A 19469-nucleotide genomic window follows, 5' to 3' on the forward strand; every position below is an offset into this window, starting at 1 on the left:
AAGCCCTAACACTCTCCACATGGCGGCAGTATGCATCAACAGAGCTCCCAACGAGCCCAGTTTGATGACTGAGGAAGAAGAGTGGCGCACACAATGCACTGCACGGCTGACAAGGGTTGTGTCTCCCTGGTTTTCACGATTAATTTCCAATTCCGTAGAAACTTGTGAAGGGGCTGCAGCGGAGCCGATCGCTTTCTCTCTGTATGTATGTGGATCTAGTAAGAATAAGAAATCTTTGAGGGGAATATTCGGCAAATGGTCCAACTAATCCACAAACATTGGATTACACCACAGTGAAGGCTGCATGAAGGAGCTGCCCAGCCCAACGGGGGCTTGGCCGACACCCTCGTTTATGGAAATCGACACCGAGGCTTTAATATTTAGGCCTTGATTTTTTCCCGTTTATGGTGAAGCTGGAACGACAGAAGCGTTGCGTGTAAAGAAACATTTTTCATGGGCGATTGGTTGCCAAACAACCCCGTCCTGCTTCCTTTAACAAGTATTGCTTGTGGCTAACAGCTGGATCAGCTAACGCTAGATAGCCCGAATGCTAACGTTACGTCTTTCTTTTGATGTGAATTCAACCATTACTATCGGCCATCAACAAATTTCGGCAGAGGAAATATTTATGCTCATTTTTGCAGATTACAAATTAGCTTTACAGTAAACGGACCGACTTGTCAGTCTTTTCCAGACACGTTTTAAGAATATCGTTTTATTCTTAGGTCACTGGCTAAATATATTGTAATGTATTGCCGTGTAAATGCTAACGAAATGCTAATTAGCTGGAGTCAACACTGACCTAACGCTAGCCCGCATTACTTTGACTCAAACAGCATTTTACTCCTTTTTATGTTGGGAGTAAATTGCAGGAGCTGTCAACAATAACATTTAACATTTAACATTAATACAAAATAATGTCACGGCCACTGTTGTGTTAATGTCGGATATCTGGGTTATTGGCCTAGCTAACGCTAACTAACTAGCTATCGTTTTTGCTAACAGGCAAATAAAATTGTCAGCAGAAAATAAATAAATCGTAAACGCAATACTTTTATTGAGCAATGTCAAGGTTTTCTTGATTTCCATTTCGAAAGTTATCTAGATACTATTTGGCCTGCTTTGTCCGCAGCATTAGTAACGTTGGTCTTTTTTTGTTTACATGCGTATAACTTAAAGTCGGTTGGATTTCTTGCTAGTTAGCTAATGTTAGCCTTCTAATCAGCTATGTCCTGACATTTAAGTGTGTGTCTTGGATAGTTTTAAATCCTCATGTTGGGCTAAGTTTGCGTTTAGACTAATTGAAATGACACTAAAATTTCGCCGGAAGAAAGGCACTGATGCCGATAGACTGTTGTCAAAGGACGGTAAATAATAGCCACTGGTTCCATTTACGCCATTTTAACAGGGGCTCCCTGCGAGGGCCTGTCTGTGTGGTGGTGTTTTATTAGCGGTTCGGTGCTTTAGACCGGACCGGGACTTGATTAAAGTGCCTTTTGGCTTCTCACTGGAGTTACAAAAGGAGATTTGCAACATGGAGGGCCCGAGCCGAAGCACTGGATTTAGGCAGAGCCGACGGTCCCGTTCACAGCGCGACAGGGAGCGGCGGAGGAGGAGAGTGAACCTGGCCGAGGAGCGGGCCACATCCCTGTCCTCGGGCTCCGATCGGGAGGCTTGTGGGACAAACAGTGTGCTGGGTCCCGGCGGGAGAGAATGCCGACCTGGTTATGGAAGACACAGGCCTCCACGCCGGAGGAAGAGAGAGTCAGTGTCCTGCGAGGAAGACATCATTGATGGCTTCGCTATCGCGAGCTTTGTCAGCTTGGAGGCACTGGAGGTAAATATCTTTCACTGCTGTCATTCACCAAACAACATAAACACATTGATTGAATACTGTTTAATGAGTTGTTGCAATTCACATTATCATCCTTAATTAAATAATACATTGGTTGTATTGACGGCTTTTTATATATGTTTATTTTTACTTGCTGTTATTGTTTAATCTGACAACGATTAAACAATAACACAAAGTATACTTAAAGTTCTAAATATGTACAGATACACTTTTTTCACTGCCTAAACAAATCATAAAAACAACCACACAACTTTATAGACCCTGTAAAAAAACCCACCAAAACACCCCACCAGCCTGACATTATTTCATTCCGCTTGCTAGGTTATGCTGTATTTCCTTCCTCGGTTGTTAACTTAATGGAGTGAAGTTCCAGACTACTTGCCATATCTTGATAAATCCCTCTACATTGTGAAAAGGCCTACTTTTTCTGAAGGACTGTTCTCAATACCGACTTCATCAATTACAGTTTTAGTAAAACAAATGTTAAGAATAGTACTTTTTTGCTATTTGAGAATCAGAATACCTTTGTTCGTCCATACAATATAGCATTCTGGTGCTTTCTTGCACTGATGGACTACTTTAATCTAATGTCTTTTTAATCCCCTCCATCACATCAAACCATGCCCTCTTCCCTCCAGCTAAAGGTGTGAAAAGGCTTCAGATATGAACTCCTCAACTCTTTGACACTATTCATTTGCTTGGAAAAAGCAATCCACTCAGGCAGGCCAACCCCAAACCCCAAGGCATCCCTCTGATGGGTCTGGAGAGGCCTCAATTATTCATGTCCTAATTCACTGAGGTGTTGATGAGCTGCCAAATAGCTATTCAGACTGAGAACGAACAAAAATAAACCACAAGAAATATTTAAACTGATCGTAATTATTCATTACTCAACACCAGAGGTCTGCAGTTTTACGTGGGGTCTAACCTAGTTTAGTATAAGTTTATTTCCACATTTAAGAAATACACAAATAGAGCACAATTTTCAGTGTATTCTTGTGTTTGTAAGGGGGATATTGGTTCATAATAGACCACGATAAAAGTCATTAAAGTTGTTTTTTAGTGTCGTTTTGTAACATTCTATAGCGCAACCATTTTTTGACAGGTGGGTCAAGATAGTTCATAATGTGTTTCCTCCCACTATGATTAAAGATATCCCTCTGGAAGTAAGACATTTAGTAGGATGAAAATATAAGGACTGACTAGTTGAGTAAGAATGTACGTGGGCCTTTAAAGTAGGTGTGCTCAGGAATGCTTGTCATTCCTCACTTTCTTAGGTCCAATGTGAATCATGTGGATTCTAAAATCAGCATTGTACCACCATGCATTTATTAATTTAATTCATGCATGGGGGACAATCACACTCTGATAAAGAGAAAACAATCTCTCATATGTCATTCCGCCTGTAGGGTGGGTCTGATGGTCTTTTCGACCTCTGCTTCAAGACAGGAAACCAAATAATTTGACTATAGTTTATGTTGCAAAACTGCCCTCATTACATGCACACAGTTCCACTTTTCTCTTGGGTAACTTGAATTTAATGTCAAATCAACCAGTGACTGACTGGCCACATTGATGGTTGGTTTATATCTAAAACTGCTAATAGAAAAAAATACCCTTACCAGCGGAAAGAAATACAGTGCAATAAAAATACCCATTATTCGAGGAATGTGGCAATTTCCTTCTCTGAATGTAGAACTTCCTGTCTGATCTTATTAAGGGCAGTAACTGCCCTAAGTTATTCTACAGAAGATAATTCATTAAAAAAGAAACACAGTTCGACTGATTGGAAGGACAAGCTGAGGTGACCTTCATGTGAACTTCGAAGGATTATACCAAAAAGAGTATATCTTAAGCTTACGTCGTCTAAATCCATCTTTCGTTTTTTTTTTTTACCAGAAACGGTGATCCCTTTTTTCTGTAACAGAATTGCTTCTTCTTTCTCTCTACTAGCTTGTATATCGTCTCACAACTCCTCAGGTTTATCCAATGATATTATCCTATAATAAGTGATCGGAAAGACGGGAACGTCTATCCACTGCAATGTACTCCTATCAAACTGGTTTGTTTGTGTTTATTGTAGAAAGTCGTTTTTTTTTTTACCTATTTAGATGAGGTGTAAACAAATATTTGAATATTGTTTTCAGGCAAGGCCATTTTATTTGTATTGCAGCATTAAAGCACAAGGCAATTTAAAGGAATATACAGGGTCATAGAATATATTTAACATACTAAACACAAGATATGAAGAACAAATTTCATTTGCAATAAAAAGGGAAAACAAACAAGTAAAAAAGAGGAGGAAAACCAATAGTTGCAAATTAAAAAAAAATAATGCATCTGATTAATTGCAAAATCCATCAGAGCTTAACAACAACTTAAATACAAAACAAAAACTGTTTCGAAACTCACAATATATTTCATTACATCACTCTGGTGTTACTATTTTTTGCTTAAAGCTAGAAACTATGCAGAAATGAGTTCTATCAGGACATTAATCAGCATTTAGCTAGTCGATGGCCTTTGCCCTCAGGCTTATAGATTCATGATTATTGCTTAACATGTAAACACTGATTTCTTTTTCCACCTTTTTCAGATGGACTGCTCTCTGAAGCCCAGTCAGCGCTCTGATATGCTGGTCAGGAGGAACAAGGGGAAGAGGCGGCCCGAGGAGAACGGTGGAGGGCCGCTGTCGGAGCCGGAAGAGGGAGCCCCGCACAGCTACTCCAGCAGCTGCTGGAACAAGAGTAAAAATAAGAGGAGAAAGATCGAGGTAACGGATGAAGACCCTGCTTGGCTCGAATGTGTTGGTCGGATTCACCTTCGTCTTTTCATGTTAGATGTTAAGCTAATTCTTTTTTTTGTAAAATCAAACAGAACAAAGTCATCATGAAAAGAAAAGAAAATAATAATAAAAATAAATGCAGGGTAAGCTTTGGCATTACCCATCATATTGCTATCACTCACATACCAACATGTCAATAGAATTCATGTAAAAGGAATACCTAACCCCCAAAATAATTTGAACCATTTGTAAATATATTATTCATCCCGTCTTACCTTCAATTTGTGAACAAAATTGAAGGTAATTGGTTTTACAAGTTGATATTTTGTCAGTGAAGTATTCCTTCAAGTGTAATAATAAGTTGTATTACTGAACCCATAGCTGCTGTTCTCATATTCAAAAGTAATGACATAAAGGGCAAACCTCACATCACTATTCTGCCCTTTACATCTAAATAAGTATCAAACTAGACGTAAAACTGGTTCACATCACCCATTATTTGTTGTTATTTTGTCAGTGTTTTTTCTAACAACCACGAAAAATGGTCTAATCTAAAATGTGCTATAGTTTTGCTGAATATACATTTCACATTTATTCATTGTTGTATTGTATATTCAATATTGTAAATCCTGTTTTTCTAGGGACACCCTCTGGAGACTGGCTACATTGTAAGTACTTTTTTTATTATGGTAGTGAACATGATGGTCTGATGTATAAATGTCCTGATGTATAAATGTCCTGAAAAACAATGCAGCATTTTTGTTAACTGCTTTAAAAGTGTGTACTGCCTAAAGTATTATAATCTGAATGTTTACTTCTTGTTTCAGTGCGACACTGAGAGTGATACAGGAGATAAGGTGCGTACTGCTTATTTTATTTTATGTAAAACATGTTTTTTTTTATTAGTTAATGAAAGCGTGACACAGTTTGCATGCTTTGAAATTACCTGAACAACTGTTTGAATGGGATCTCACTTAAATAAACAGAATTTACAGTTAAGATATTTTATCTGTTTTTATAGGTTTTATAGTAGATGGTCACATTTCAATGCAGTCTTGAAATTATCCGGTTGACATGTACATTTCTTTTTAATTTAAAAATTAAATTAAATCTTTGTTTCTTTTTTCCAATCTAGGCCTCCGACAACGACATGGACCCAGTCTTCACAGTCAGTACGAGGAAAGGTACGAGAAATGTTCTAAATAGAAAATTACTAAAGTTGCTGGGGTTGTTTTCATTTTTGGATCATTATATTTGTATTCACCTGGAAATATGAAATTACCTATATTGGGTAAGAGGATTTTGGCCATTTTGCAGAATTAGGGGAGCCACCGTAAGGACATTTCCCCACGTCAGTTAACAGTTAATACCCCTGTGTCAACACCGGTGATACTGATTAAATCTGATATTTTATTATAAAGAAAGGTAATCTTCCATGACGCTCAATTTCTTTAGAGCAGTCGCTTTTCTTTTTAAGGTTGAACAACTGTTTGGTCAGCTTTTTCCAAAGTATTTCCAGGTGACGGATGCTCTTGCTTTTTACCTTGACGCCATATCTTTATGGATTTATTTTTCGGGTTTATTTCAAACCAGCTCTGACCTTCCTTTTTTTTCTTTGTTTGGAAATGCATTAAGAGCTAAAATGTGAACCTTTGAAGAAGTCTTTAGCACTTCTTCTAAATGTGAGTTTGTGGTCCCTCTCTGTATGATTAGCATTTCTCACCCTTTGGTCTCTCACTGCTGTAGCGTACAGGAAAGACAAAATGCTGACTGATGTTCTCTTTTCAGTTGTGGAGCCTGCCCCCTCAAACATGGCCACATCCATGGGCAAAATCTGCCCGCCCCTCCCGGCCCGTATAGGTGGCATCTCACGGTTGATGGTGACCCCGAGAGTATCTGGCCTGGAGCGAAGTCAGGAGAAAAACCTGGAGCAACACTTCCTAGAGCCTGCTTCTTCTACCTCTTCTGCCCTCTTCTCTCGCCTGCCTTCCCCCATCACAGCCCCTGGCACGGTCCCCCGCTCCAGCCCGTTCAACGGGAACGGCAGCCGGCACAACGGCAGCCCGCCCCTCTCCAAACCCAAACCCTTCCTCACTTTGTCTGGACGATCTCACTCCATATGGAACATCAACAGGTATGCAAATTATGAAAAAGTATCATGAAAGTGCTTTTATTTAATCCTCAAACCTCTTTTTTAAAGCCTGCTGAGTTATTTCTTTAATTTGTGATGTATTATTTGTGCTTCCTTTCTTCTCAGGGGCAACAGCACAGTCAAACCTCCCTCATCTGCATCTGTTGCGTCTTCCTCATCTTCCATGCGCCCTCCGACACCCTCCACCAGTGTGTCGCTACCCTACATCAGGGGCTCGGGACCCCCAGGACCCCTCAGACCCCCATCCCGAGCCGGCTCTGGGGCCTTGTTCACGGCTTCACCTGGTCTTCCTCCCCCTCCACCTCTGCTACAAGGTTCTGGCCACTCATCAGCAGCAGGTACAGTCAAGAGGAATGCTGCTTTTTACTGCTTTCAGTGGTCGGTTTCAGATGTTCATGGGAACTGAATGACTAATATGTGACTAAAAGAAACTTCCTCTGGTGGTTGTCTGAGGGGGTTTTAGGAAGTTGCATATCGATGAAATGGGATCTGGGACGTCAGAACTTGCATTTTGTATTGTATCGGGTTACTGAATAAGAGGCAGCTTTAAAGACCCAACTATGTTATTGTTTTTCTGTTAAATTAACAGGAAATAGTGTTGGAAGCATGCAAAATAAAGTAGCAACATTGCATTTTTTCTTTCAAAGGGAAACAAACATTTGAACAAGTATGTAAAGTACAGGTATTAAGAAGACAAAAAACAGGAATTAATACAAATAAATGTTTTACTGTGAATTTACTAAATACACAATTTATTGCAAGGCCAGTAAAGACAACTGATATAATTTAGAAACAGATGCATTAGTAAAAATAAATCAGGAAAAATGTAGTAAGAATCATGGTTTTTTTGGGGGGTTATGATCTTTGCGTTTTTCAAGTTTAATCTTATCTGTATACCTGCTAGAAAGGTTACAAAGATATAGTCTAAGACTTAAATTTAAGAGCCAATCTATGGTGTTTTGTTGCCAAGTAATTACATTATATATTTTCTTTACTTCTGTTTACTCCCAATGTAGACCAAGAATTACTGCGTCAAAACCTAAACTCCCACTTCTTGAATTCACAAGAGCGCGAGGGCAGACGCAGTGTCCCGGGGGCTGAAAGCAACGGAGCAGCTGCGGGCCGCTCCACTCCTGGTGGTCCGTCGGCATCCAACTCCGGCCCAGGTTCATCCGGTCGGTCGTCTCAGAACCAGCCGAGCATCCCGCATCTGGCCTTCCAGTTCCATCATCACAACCACCAGCACCAACACACGCACACGCACCAACACTTCACGCCCTTCCTGCAGCCCACAGCCACCGCACCGCCTCTGGTGAGATGCTCTCTGTTGTTGCTCCGTATTTGAAATTCCTGTGTGGCTGGAATTTGAACTGTGTCAGTTTTTATGAGGTGTTTTTAACCCACGCTCTGCCTTTTGTCTTTCAGTTCGATAAGTATGCAGGCAAAATAGACGGGCTGTACCGACACCCGGTGAGTACTTGAAATCTTACCAACGTTGGTGATAAATTACTGATTTAGTGTGGAAAATCATAAAACAAGGAGGCTGAGAATACTCAGCTCTGTTTTTAGATAAGAATTTACATTTAAAGTGTACAAATGTACTGATTTAATTCATTTGTTCATTCATCGCTAAACTGTGCGTCTGTGCTTCTGTCATGGCAGTTCTTCCCACAATACCCACCGCCCTCAGTGCCCAGTATCCAGCCTGTGATTCCTCCCACTGGGCCTTTCAGCTCCCTGCAAGGAGCATTTCAGCCAAAGGTGAATACACACTTTCCCTACATCTTTGCATCACTTATTCCTGGGCAGCACCTAGATGTCAGGGGAAACGTCGCATTAGTTGGTGTAATTATTAATTAGTAATTACTGTCTTAACATTGGCCTGTAGTATCGACAAGCCCCAACGTTACCAGACCTATTATATGCTCTCTGTGTCAGAGATAAGATTTTTAAACTCTGCTCCTTCCTGACGAGTAGAAAACCAATACTTTAACAATACACCTGTGCAACAAGTATAAACATGTGGAAAATCAATATTCCAATTCGGCATGCTATGTTTTACACAAGCAAAAACTGGGATCTCCGCATATGAGGAATTGTTACAAACAAGCCACTATCTGAGACAGACCAGCCCTTCCTCCTGTACCAGCGGTACCTGCAGGCAGTGATTCATATCAGCAGAGGGAGGAGGAATGACTGATACTGACTGATGTGTTCATCATTCTCTTTTAATTTTTTGACATTTCAATATATTGCGTTGAAATAATTAATTTCCTGCTGTCAACATTTGCTGTTGCTGTTCTACAAACATGTAGTTTCGGTAAAGAGGCCCTTTTTTATGCTTTTTGCAGTTTTCCCTTTCCTGTACAAATATATAAACCTGAAAATGAGCATAATAAGGGCCCTTTAAATATTTGTATTGAGAAATGATTTAGTTATAACCGATAAGAGTACCGATAAAGAACAGAACCTAAAAGGAGCATCAATTAATCCTAACGATACCCAACCCATGAGTCTACCCTTGTAATCTCTTATCACCTGAATATGTGGTGTTCGCTCTTGGCCCTACAAGCTTCAGTTAAAGTAAAAAAGAAAATTGTACCGGGAAAAAGTAAACATCAATCGTAGATTTGTAGGTCATGCTTCATGTGTTGTGCTATGTGTTTGACAGCCTCTTGTTCCTCAGGGAGCGGGTCCAGATTTATCTGCACGACTCGGGGTTGTGCCTCACCACCTGCAGCCCAAAGACCCCAGGGTAAGGACAACATGCTTACTATGGACCTGAAGTTTGCGTCGTCACTCTAGAGTTGCTTCGGTTCGTTTGCAAAGCACTGTAAGACCAACGTTTAGGCTCAGATATGCTGCAACACAGGCTTAGTCAGAGTAGTAGAGAGAAGTGCAACTTACTCCTTATAAAGAGTGAGTACATGTGCATTAAAAGTGGTTTCACACTTCTGTTCTCTTGTAGCTAACTGATCCATTTGGGACAGCGTTGAAAATCAGTAATAATGTAAGCAAAAAGTGATGTTTCTTTAATCCCATGGCTCTTAAAACCTTCAGCCTGTTTTACTTTCTCACTGCTTCACGCACTCTTTGCACTAATCCCACTTGTAATATTGACTGCTGCTGGTCTTTTCTCTGCCCTTACACACCTAGTTAGATATTTCAGACGCCAGACATTACCCTATGAATAATGTATGCGATAGCTTTTTCCCCTGTGATTCTTTTTTGCGTTGCTTTTGCATTTCTCACTGACTGTTTTGTAATATTCCCAAATGTATACCAATCTCTAGAGGGTAACTATATCTCCAGCTAGAAAACACTTTGTAAGTGATAGATGAGATTTCTGAACAACAGGAAGACGGTCTCACTCTGTGCTTTAAAGATGTTCATGTGTGGATAACATATTAAACTCCTGTTATTTGCATTTTTCTGCTGTGCAGAAGCCAGGAAAGTGGTGTGCTATGCATGTATACGTGGCCTGGATGATTCTAAGCCATCAGAAAAAAGTGAAGGTACGTGTTGCTGTGATGTAATTTCCCAGATTGTTAATCCTACTCAATCCCAGTGAGATATTCACTCCGTAGACAGGATAATATAAAGTGTTGTGAATCCTTTTTATATGCCTGGTTAACTGTTCCTGTCATATCTTTCAGCTCATGCACGTTGAACCTCACAAGTTGGACTTCCGTAGTGACCTGCTGGCCCGTCTTCCTGGAGCAGGGGGAATGGGACCCCTAGGGCCAATGGGAGGAGCCATGCCTCCCACTCATGATCTGACCAGACCTCCCAGTCTGTTCTCAGCTGCAGGTGCATGTCTAAATATTTCTGTTTCATAAGGACAGCTGACGGAACGGAATGTATTGTTGATCTGAAAACTTTCAGTTGAGTTTTGTGCTGGGATCGTTTTGGGGATTTCAATTCCGCACTACAGATGCAGTGATTGCAATTTTCCCTGCAGATTCTCCAACTACAATTAACAGCATACACAAACATTGGCTTGGATGAAACATTCAAGTGTATGTTCATTAAGTATGAGAATGATGTGTAAGCAATAACTACACATAGAAAATATTATTCTGTACTGTGTCCGAGGCCTGTTTTAGAGACTCTACTCTCTATATTAGGTATATTAGTATTCATTTATTTTTATACACAACTTCTAATAAACACACATTTACATTCTTCTAGATAGATACTGATTCATTATTAACTTTTACTTCTGTGGCATCCTCCTGCCTGGCACACACCTACTGACAAAGGAGAGAAAAACACCCAAAGTCCTTATGAGCTACAACATTACTTATTTCTTACTTATTTCCTGATGGTCTGAATAATTCCTAAATGTTTCAACTTCCAAGTTTTAGAAATACAATCTAAAAAGTCCCTTAATCCAGCAGGAAAGCTGCCAAGTTTCAACACTGTTTGTTTGGCTGTTGGGTAGGTGCAACTGTGTGCATGACGTAAAGTGGATGTTGAATCGAATCATATGTAGTCTGCTCATGTGATTTTGCCTAACTTTTTAAAAACCTTTTCTTCCCACTTGTCATTATTTGCGTTTTGATTAATCCTGTCCTCACTCCAGAGGTTTGACGGCTCCGTTATGCTGAGTCACGGCATGAAGTGTGCAGGAGCTCTGTTAACTTGATTTAATGTGGTGTGACGTTTCATTTGTTTTACTAATACCTCTCTCCCTCAGGGGCAGTCAATACGTCCTCCTCTCCCTTCATCTCTCCATCAACTTCCCACTCCTCTTTCCTCCCCCCAACTGCACACTTGGGTAAGAGCTGCTTCCAAAGACACTTCTGTAGTCCACTCGTACAACAAATGACATGACAGTTTCTGAGATTCACCACTCCAGATCTTACTTTGACTTTAACTTCTTGTAAATGAATATAAATGAAGTGTCCGTTCCGACAGTTGTTTGTGTAGAAAGGTTTGTATCAACGCTGTTTTGCTGACATTTATTTGCATTTTGTTTAGATCCGTATGGCCGATCCCCACCCTTCACCCCACTTGGGGCCCTTGGTACTAGTGCCTTTGGAGGACTTGGCAGTCCAACACTGGGTCAGTATTATATTTTCTCTGCTCTTGAAACACACAAATCAAGGGATAGGTTCAGATGTCTCATAGAGTTTTACCAAAAGACTTGAAATCTTCCATCAAAACGTTGAAATTCTAATTCTGAAACGTTCAAATTCAGCTTAGCTTCTTGCATGTCATTCATCCTGTTTGATGCTGGCATTTTTGCAGTTGCAAATCAATAAATTGGCTTCATTAATATCTTAAGTATTTTACTATTTGTATAATTAGATTACGGTGGTGGTTGTATAGGATGTTTTTTTCCAACTTGTGTGATACAAACGTTTCTAATAACACCCACAAGCAACGTTATCCCAAAGGAACGATACTTCCAAATTTTGCAAAGCGTGCTTATCTAAACAAATATTCTTCTTCAATCCATATTTGTGGTAATTTGGCCTTTAAGAAAGAAAACATCTCAATGTTTATTATAATTTGAGTAGAGACATTTAAAGCTGAATTCCAGAGCCTCATATTTGCTTAAGAAGAATTTAACATAACCGTCGAACAGAATCACATTACAGACGGGATGGAGAGGAGGAACTATTATTTCAACCATTAAATCAACATAGGTGTGGCATCATGAGTATTGTATTAAAACAGACTCGGAAACTCCAAGCCTATCCCTAAATGCAACCGCTACAGCTCTGTGTGTTGGGAAGATGGTTAAAGGAACAGTTTATAAATGCTACTTTAGGTCCTATGATGTTCACTAATATGTGGAACTAAGTTATCTGTAAGAACATTTTCTAAAACACACCAATTTGCACATTTACTGTGATTGGAAAAGCTTTGCTACAAAAGAAGATGAGCTTGTTTTAAGTTTGTCAAGTCGCACCTTTGCTCAGTTGGGACTTCACCAATCACGTCTGTAAAATGTTTATACCATGACTAATATTTTTTTATGCACACACGCTTTAGTTGACTTGATTCACTCCATGCTAGTTAATGAACTTATTTTTTAACGTTTTGCAATGGTTTCCATAAAGGATTCTACAAAAATCAGCAATCTTTGTTGTAGAATTCCATGGCAATTTGGAAATGAAGATCATATATCGTAAAGCAAAACTCGTCATAAGAAAGATTGTGGAACCAACAGGTTCTCTGGTGAAGTTAGGGTTTTCTCCAAGTGGTATGTACTTGTTCTGTATATTTACATTCAGCAGCCAATCTATTGTGGTTTGGGTTGTAAAGATAACTGTTGGCAGTTTTCGAAAACAGGAACTGGCTGCTTCTAAAGAAACTGCTACACTTTCATGCTATCCTGTCATTTTACAAACGAGATATGATCGTAGCTGGTTTGTCCTCACCGTGAGCGTATCCTCTGCAGTTTTGTATGATTGGATTGTAGGATAATCTTTTTCAAAAGGTCTCTTACCTAGGCTAAAATAACCACAGTGGATATTTTGTGAGGAACTGAGATTAGGTCTTCAGTCATAAATGCCGGTAGAGCTTTAACACAGCCGTCCTGACTTAACTACCATTGCAGCTTTATTTTTTTGGTCTTTGTGCCAATATGCAGTTTATTGGATATATTAGTAAGGTTACGGTAAAATATAAGGAAACTGTTTAGGAGAAAAGGAAATTGATATAACATTAAAAAGAAAACATTTTCAAGCCTGGTATTTCAAATGCATCCAAACAGTTTCCTCTAAAATGTATACAATTAAAAAAGAAAAGGATTGAAACCTTTTTCTGGTTTAATTGTTGCATGTTTTCCCTGGAAAATGTGTTTTAAATGCAGCAGCTGCAGTTTTGTCGTACAAATGGACATACAATACGCTTTTATATGCAGAATAAATGTATTTCTGGATATCAGGAGTTAATCAAATAATACTTGACATGTATTGTATTTGTTTTATTTCTGTTTTGTTGGATAGTCAATGGTTTGACGTCGCACACACACACGGCCACACACACACAACAGGCCTGTAGATGTGAAAGTTTTACATTAAGAGTGAAGAAGATGGAAAGCTTGCTGCTAAAAAAACGCTTCTGTCTTTTGTCTCCATTATTAATCGCAGACTGATATAAGTTCCAATCAAACCACCCTTTTTTATGCATGCTTCTGAGTTTGGAAGGATGAAGCCCTTTTTGTTAAGCATGCACATTTCACTTCCACAAGTTTAGAATTGCCGTTTGTATACATTTTAATTTGAAAGATATATTATAGAAAACTGTATTACTGTATTGCTTCTATGCTGATTTATTTCTCTAACTGTTGTAACTGGTCCGCAGCAGGATCTGTGTTCGGCCCTAAAGATTCACCAGCTAACGTGGTTGGAGGTTTGCCCAACCCCAACCATCACGACTCATGGAACCGTCTGCACGGGGGCCCGTCTGGGTTCGCACCCGGCCCCAGCTGGGCTAAAGGGCCAGACAAGCGGGATGAGAGGGATCGAGCGAAGGACGTGGAGAGGAGAGACATCCCACACATCAAGGACGAAAAGGACAGGTATGTTAAGCAGATGATTTCAATACTGGCTTTAAATTAGATTTTTTTTTACATGCATAGGGATTGGTTTGCATTAAGAATCAACATTACCTCAGGCATTACCTCCTAGTGAGATAAGGGTCCATCTGACATTTTTGGGGTTGTTTCTAATTTTGCCTTATTGCAAAAGAAGATCATGAGATTGGGACTTTTTAATTTTATTTAGTATTACGTCCATGCCAGGAATAATAAAGTAAGACAACAAATATAAATGTGAAGGTTTATTTTTGCATATTAACAATTAAGTTAAAATATTTTAAAGAATTAAATAAAACCGTTTATAGTGCCAGGCATAAGAAGAAAAAATAAGAGAATCATTGAAGTAAATGTTTTGTGAATATACTGAAAAATTCATTTGCAACATTTTGTCAATGTATATATATTTTTTAAATGTTATAACAATTCTTATGCCTGGTGCTTATGCTCTTCGATACGAAATAGATTCAACAAATCACAATCTAACAAATAGTCTCTCATATCTTTAGAAACATTTCTGAACGTATTAAAGTATGGTTTAATTGTTGATGTAGTAATAGCTGCCAGTTAATTCTGCACAGCAAATTATGTTCTGAACTTGCATTTATAAGTACCGTTCAGTTTACTAGTAAAAACAGTTGTTTAAATGAGGAATAGAAGGCTTGGTACGAATGATTGATGCCCATTGTGTTTTACAGAGACAACATGCTGTATGGCCGACAACCTGTGAGAATGTCTCCAGTTGGCCCTCCCTTCAAGCCCCGCAGTAGCACCCCCGTCTCCCAAATTAACGGCCACAGCAGTGCCCCGGGGGGCAGCACAGGGCCCATCGAGGACCTTACCCGCAGCTTAAGCAGAGACAGAGACCGGGAGCGAGACAGAGACGGGGACAAGAGGCCGCAGCCGACAGTGTCTTCACGGGGCCCTCCTTCATCTTTAGTAGCAGACAGGGACAGACCACGCTCTTCCTCATCTTCTGTTCTCACCACTCCCCCGCCCTCCAACCGCTCAGCCCCATCTCCTCTGGACCTTTACCCCCGTCCGATTGCCCCGACAGGACACGGGCTCCACAACGACCCCTCGCATTCGCAAAGAGACGGTAACCTCCCTCCTTCCTCTGCAGCTTCCGCCTCTGTCACTTCTTTGTCTCAGGCCAAGAAGTCTGACCGGACCACGACCCCCGTCTCTAAACCTCCACTGCTTCTCCCGCCTGTTAAAGTCAAAGAGGAGCGGAAAGAGGAGCCAGAGCATATTCCCATCACACTGCCTCCCCCAGCACCCAACCACAGCTTCGAGCGCCCCAACAGCCATCCACACCACCACCACCGCTCTGGTACTCCTTCCTCTTCCTCTCTGTCACTGACTCCCACTCCCGGTGTTCCTCTCATGTCGCATGCTCAAAACGTTGCTGCACACCAACACCATCAGCACCATCAGCACCAACAGCACCAACAGCACCAACAGCAACAGCACCAACAGCACCAACAGCACCAACACCAACAGCACCAACAGCACCAGCACCACCTCTCCCTGCTGGACCGCTCCAGGGCCATCGAGGCGTACTTGGGGAGCACAGGGGCGGCAGGTTTGGTGATGGGTCCAGGAGGAGAGCGTTTCCACCACGGTCCCGGACAAGGGCCGTCACAGGGGCCCCACAGCTTCACCTGGGATCCCTGGAGGGAGCTGGCTGCTCAGCAGCAGCATCAGCAACGCAGGGAGGCTATGGCGCTCCGAGCAGATCCTCACCTCGCCCTGCGAAACGATCCGCACCTGGCCCGGCTGCTCCAGCATCAGCGCCTTATGGAAGCTGCTGCGGCCAACCCTCACCACCCTCCGACTACCTCTGCTGCCCCCAACTCTGCTGTCCGCCAGGAGTTCGGTCTCATGGCGCATCACTTTGAGCGCCCTCATCACCTCGGACACCCAGGAGGAGGGCTGATCGACGAGGAGCAGCGTGCCCAGATCCTGAGAGAAGACTTTGAGAGGGCCCGCTACTTTGGGATGCACCCGCACATCCCCCCCGGCGCTCACCTCTCAGGCCCCTCTCACGCTGCCGCTGCTGCTCACCTGGAGCAGCTCCACTCCGGCCTTCTCTCCCACTCGCTCCCCCACGGAGCCTCTCCCGCTTCCCAGCACCATGCCGGCCTCTTCGCCCGTCTTGGCCAGCTGAACCAGCTGAACCAGCACCACGTGCCCAACGGCATCCTGACAAAGACCCCTGCGGGCTTGGTTGGAGCTCTGGCGGTGGGGGCACCGCCTCCGCTTATTCCGTCCATCACCAGCCGCTCGTCCACACCTCCCCGGAGACTCGGAGGGCCGGGGGAGCTGGCTCTGTACAGCATCCACAAAGACGGAGAGTCCAGATAGTACAGGGACAACACTGGAGGAGATTAAGGGAAATGTCAGGATCACTGTGCTGCTCGCTACCTGCCCCCTTTACCTCTTGCAGACTACTAACCCTCGCTGTTACACAACCAAACCAGCTCCAGTCTGCCCAAAAAAAGGGTAACCACGGGTGCTTTTCATTATGCTAATATGTTTCCTTGCTTCCCTCATGCGTCGTAGCTCCTCTCAGCTTGTATCGAAGAGAGAGAGCAGCCAGGAGCCAAAGCTTACAAATGAGAAATTGTTGTCAGTTACTGGAGGTGTGGGATTTAGAAAATACCCCACTTGATAAAAGACTTCTGCGTAGGATACACCTGTGTTCCCTTGCATCCAAAGCCTCCTAGCTTCTCGTCTCTTCGAGGTACATTTGAAGAAGATCTTCCATGATGGCGGGGGGGGGGGGCTGACAGTTTCCAGGTCATGGCAGGATAGAGGAGGCGAGGAAGCATATGTTGGCGTAATGAAAGCAACCCCATGGCTGACTGGAGGTGATGAAAAGGAGGGAAATGCAAGGCTTTTAAGACATTTTTGGAAATATGCGCAATGGTTCTATCAGTGCAATTAAAAGGTACATGGTTTCTGTGCATCCTTGGTGTATTTTTATTTTATACTGCCTGTTGGTTATTACAGTACTCAATTTAATAAACTGTAGGAAGAGGCAGAAGACAACTATTTCTTTCATTTGTCAGGTGATCCATGCTTTTTCAGCAAGCCTTTTTCCAGGTTGGATTGGAAATGACTTCCAGAGGGATGCACACTGTGAAATCATGCAAAGGTTCATCCTCAGCTTCTCATGGGATATTGTTGTTATTATTATACAGCCTTCCTCTTCATAATTCAACCCTGGTTATGTATTGCAGATGATTTGGAAATCATGGCAAAAGGGGTCCTTTCTGTACTCGAGACCATTTCAATGAAGATTCGTAAAAATTGCACCTCCTGCTTTACCCAAAAATCTAACCCCTCATCTTCATTGATGAGATTCAACCTATTTTTTGCTTTTTTTTGTTTTTTGTTTTGTTATCAAAGGTTGAATGGCGAAATGAACTGTGCTACACTGTGTGAGTGAACACAGTGTTCTAGAGCTTCCTGTAACTGTTTCCCACTCTCCTCTTGACTATATGAGCAGGACCAGAATATAGTAGTCTAGAGAAATTGCCTTTGTAATTATTATTCTTAACATTAATTATCTTCTATAATAATAAATATATTCACTGTTATGTTATTTGTCTTTGTTTCGGGTATCAACCAGTACTCTCTCCCCCCAGGTAGTTTCAAATCATGCAGAAGACAAAAAAGGCTTGCGTCACAGAAAACTGTTAAACGCTTGTGAACATTAAGCCGTCTCCATTCGCAGCCTCTGGCCTCTTCAAGGATCTCCTTGGCGACTTTAATACACTGAGGGAGGTTTGCCTGTATGTCATTGGTTGTGTGTTATCCATTTTGGGACTATGGGAGCCTTGTACATTGAACTGTCGGCTTGTTTCACCAATAAAAATAAGTTATATACATGGATACTTGGGACATCTGCTGAAGAACGGAAAAAAACTATAAGGACTTGTGTCAAACGACAACTAGACAGTGGGTATCCTGAGAGGGAAAAGACTGGGTCGATTATTTTAATATGACCATTTTATACCTTTCAAACCCCTCCCCTAGAGACCACAAAGATTAATTATTAAATGAATTGTTGTTTACTCTGTTGTGTGGATCTTTTCTTCTGAGTCTGTTCATGGATGATTTACTTGGCAAATGTTTTTCTTGATTAGTCTTTAAAAAATCGAAAACAGTGAGAATCAGAATCAAATGTATTGCCAGGGAAGTTTACTCGTACAAGGAATTTGATTTGGCGTATGGTTGTGCGAACATCAACAATCTAAGAAAATACCCCTGCTGTATAGATATACCCTAAGAACTCAAAAATCACCACATATTTACTTTTCAGTAGGGACGTTTGTTTTCTTTCAATTTAAGAAAATGCAATTATGTCAATTGTTTAAAACTTAAAATCTCGACTGAAGTACATTTTCTCTTTATGTAATCCAAACTAACAAAAAGCTATTCTGATGGACCAGTCATTATTAATCCTGCATTTAAAGGAATACGCAGGAAAGTACTCAACTTTTATATATATATTATTAATTAATCAAATGAAAGAATTAATTTCAAAACTATGACGTGTTTATAAAATGTTGTATTGATATAAATTAAGCTCCCCTATAGTTTAAACAAATAAAAACAAAATCATACGTTGATTATCAGGGAATACAATTCATTTGATTTGTTTCCAGCTTTACATTTGTGATATGCTGCTTTTCCGTTTATATTATAATAAAGGTAGCCTATTGTATTATTAATATTGTTAAGGTTTGGACTGTTGGTTGGTTAAACCAAATGTTTTTGAGGAGACACTTGGTAATTTAAGACACCATTTAAGATAAGATTTTTGAATACTTTCTCCAACAATGCGTTTAGATTGATTCCCTTTTTGCACGTTAAATCTAATATCTGAATGGGACCTATTATAATCATTTTACTGAGAAACAACACCGTCATGATTATATAATGCAAGCTACGTTTAAGACATAAAGATAAGCAGTTGGAATAAAACGATTATTTACAATAATCTTATCAAGTTTGCTTCTGAAAACGAGCTTCTATCAGGAATTTCAAGTGGCGCGCTTAACAAAATCTCGCGAGATGTTCCTATGTTCTGTACTTTGTCAGCAGCAGCGCTCCT

At 41.0% G+C, this 19469-nt stretch overlaps 1 protein-coding gene across 7 annotated transcripts; it reads left to right on the top strand.

Annotated features, from left to right (window-relative positions):
• Nucleotides 1-87: 87 nt before the first annotated feature.
• fbrs (fibrosin) lies at nt 88-18426 on the top strand. Of its 7 annotated transcripts, none has more exons than XM_063893352.1 (18): nt 88-1837; nt 4452-4628; nt 5282-5308; nt 5468-5497; nt 5776-5824; nt 6429-6774; nt 6898-7130; nt 7809-8104; nt 8218-8262; nt 8455-8553; nt 9464-9547; nt 9761-9802; nt 10236-10307; nt 10449-10602; nt 11492-11572; nt 11776-11859; nt 14113-14329; nt 15043-18426. In XM_063893352.1, exons 1-18 carry the CDS (start codon nt 1535-1537, stop codon nt 16709-16711), a joined length of 4008 nt encoding a protein of 1335 aa, XP_063749422.1. In that variant the 5' UTR covers nt 88-1534; the 3' UTR covers nt 16712-18426. The 7 variants fall into 7 exon arrangements, with proteins under 7 accessions (XP_063749422.1, XP_063749423.1, XP_063749424.1 ...); XM_063893353.1 differs by having other exon boundaries at nt 14116-14329; XM_063893354.1 differs by having other exon boundaries at nt 9479-9547.
• The last annotated feature ends 1043 nt before the right edge of the window (nt 18427-19469 follow it).

The sequence above is a fragment of the Eleginops maclovinus genome, chromosome 10 (assembly GCF_036324505.1).
Source record: "Eleginops maclovinus isolate JMC-PN-2008 ecotype Puerto Natales chromosome 10, JC_Emac_rtc_rv5, whole genome shotgun sequence".
Lineage (NCBI taxonomy): Eukaryota > Metazoa > Chordata > Actinopteri > Perciformes > Eleginopidae > Eleginops > Eleginops maclovinus.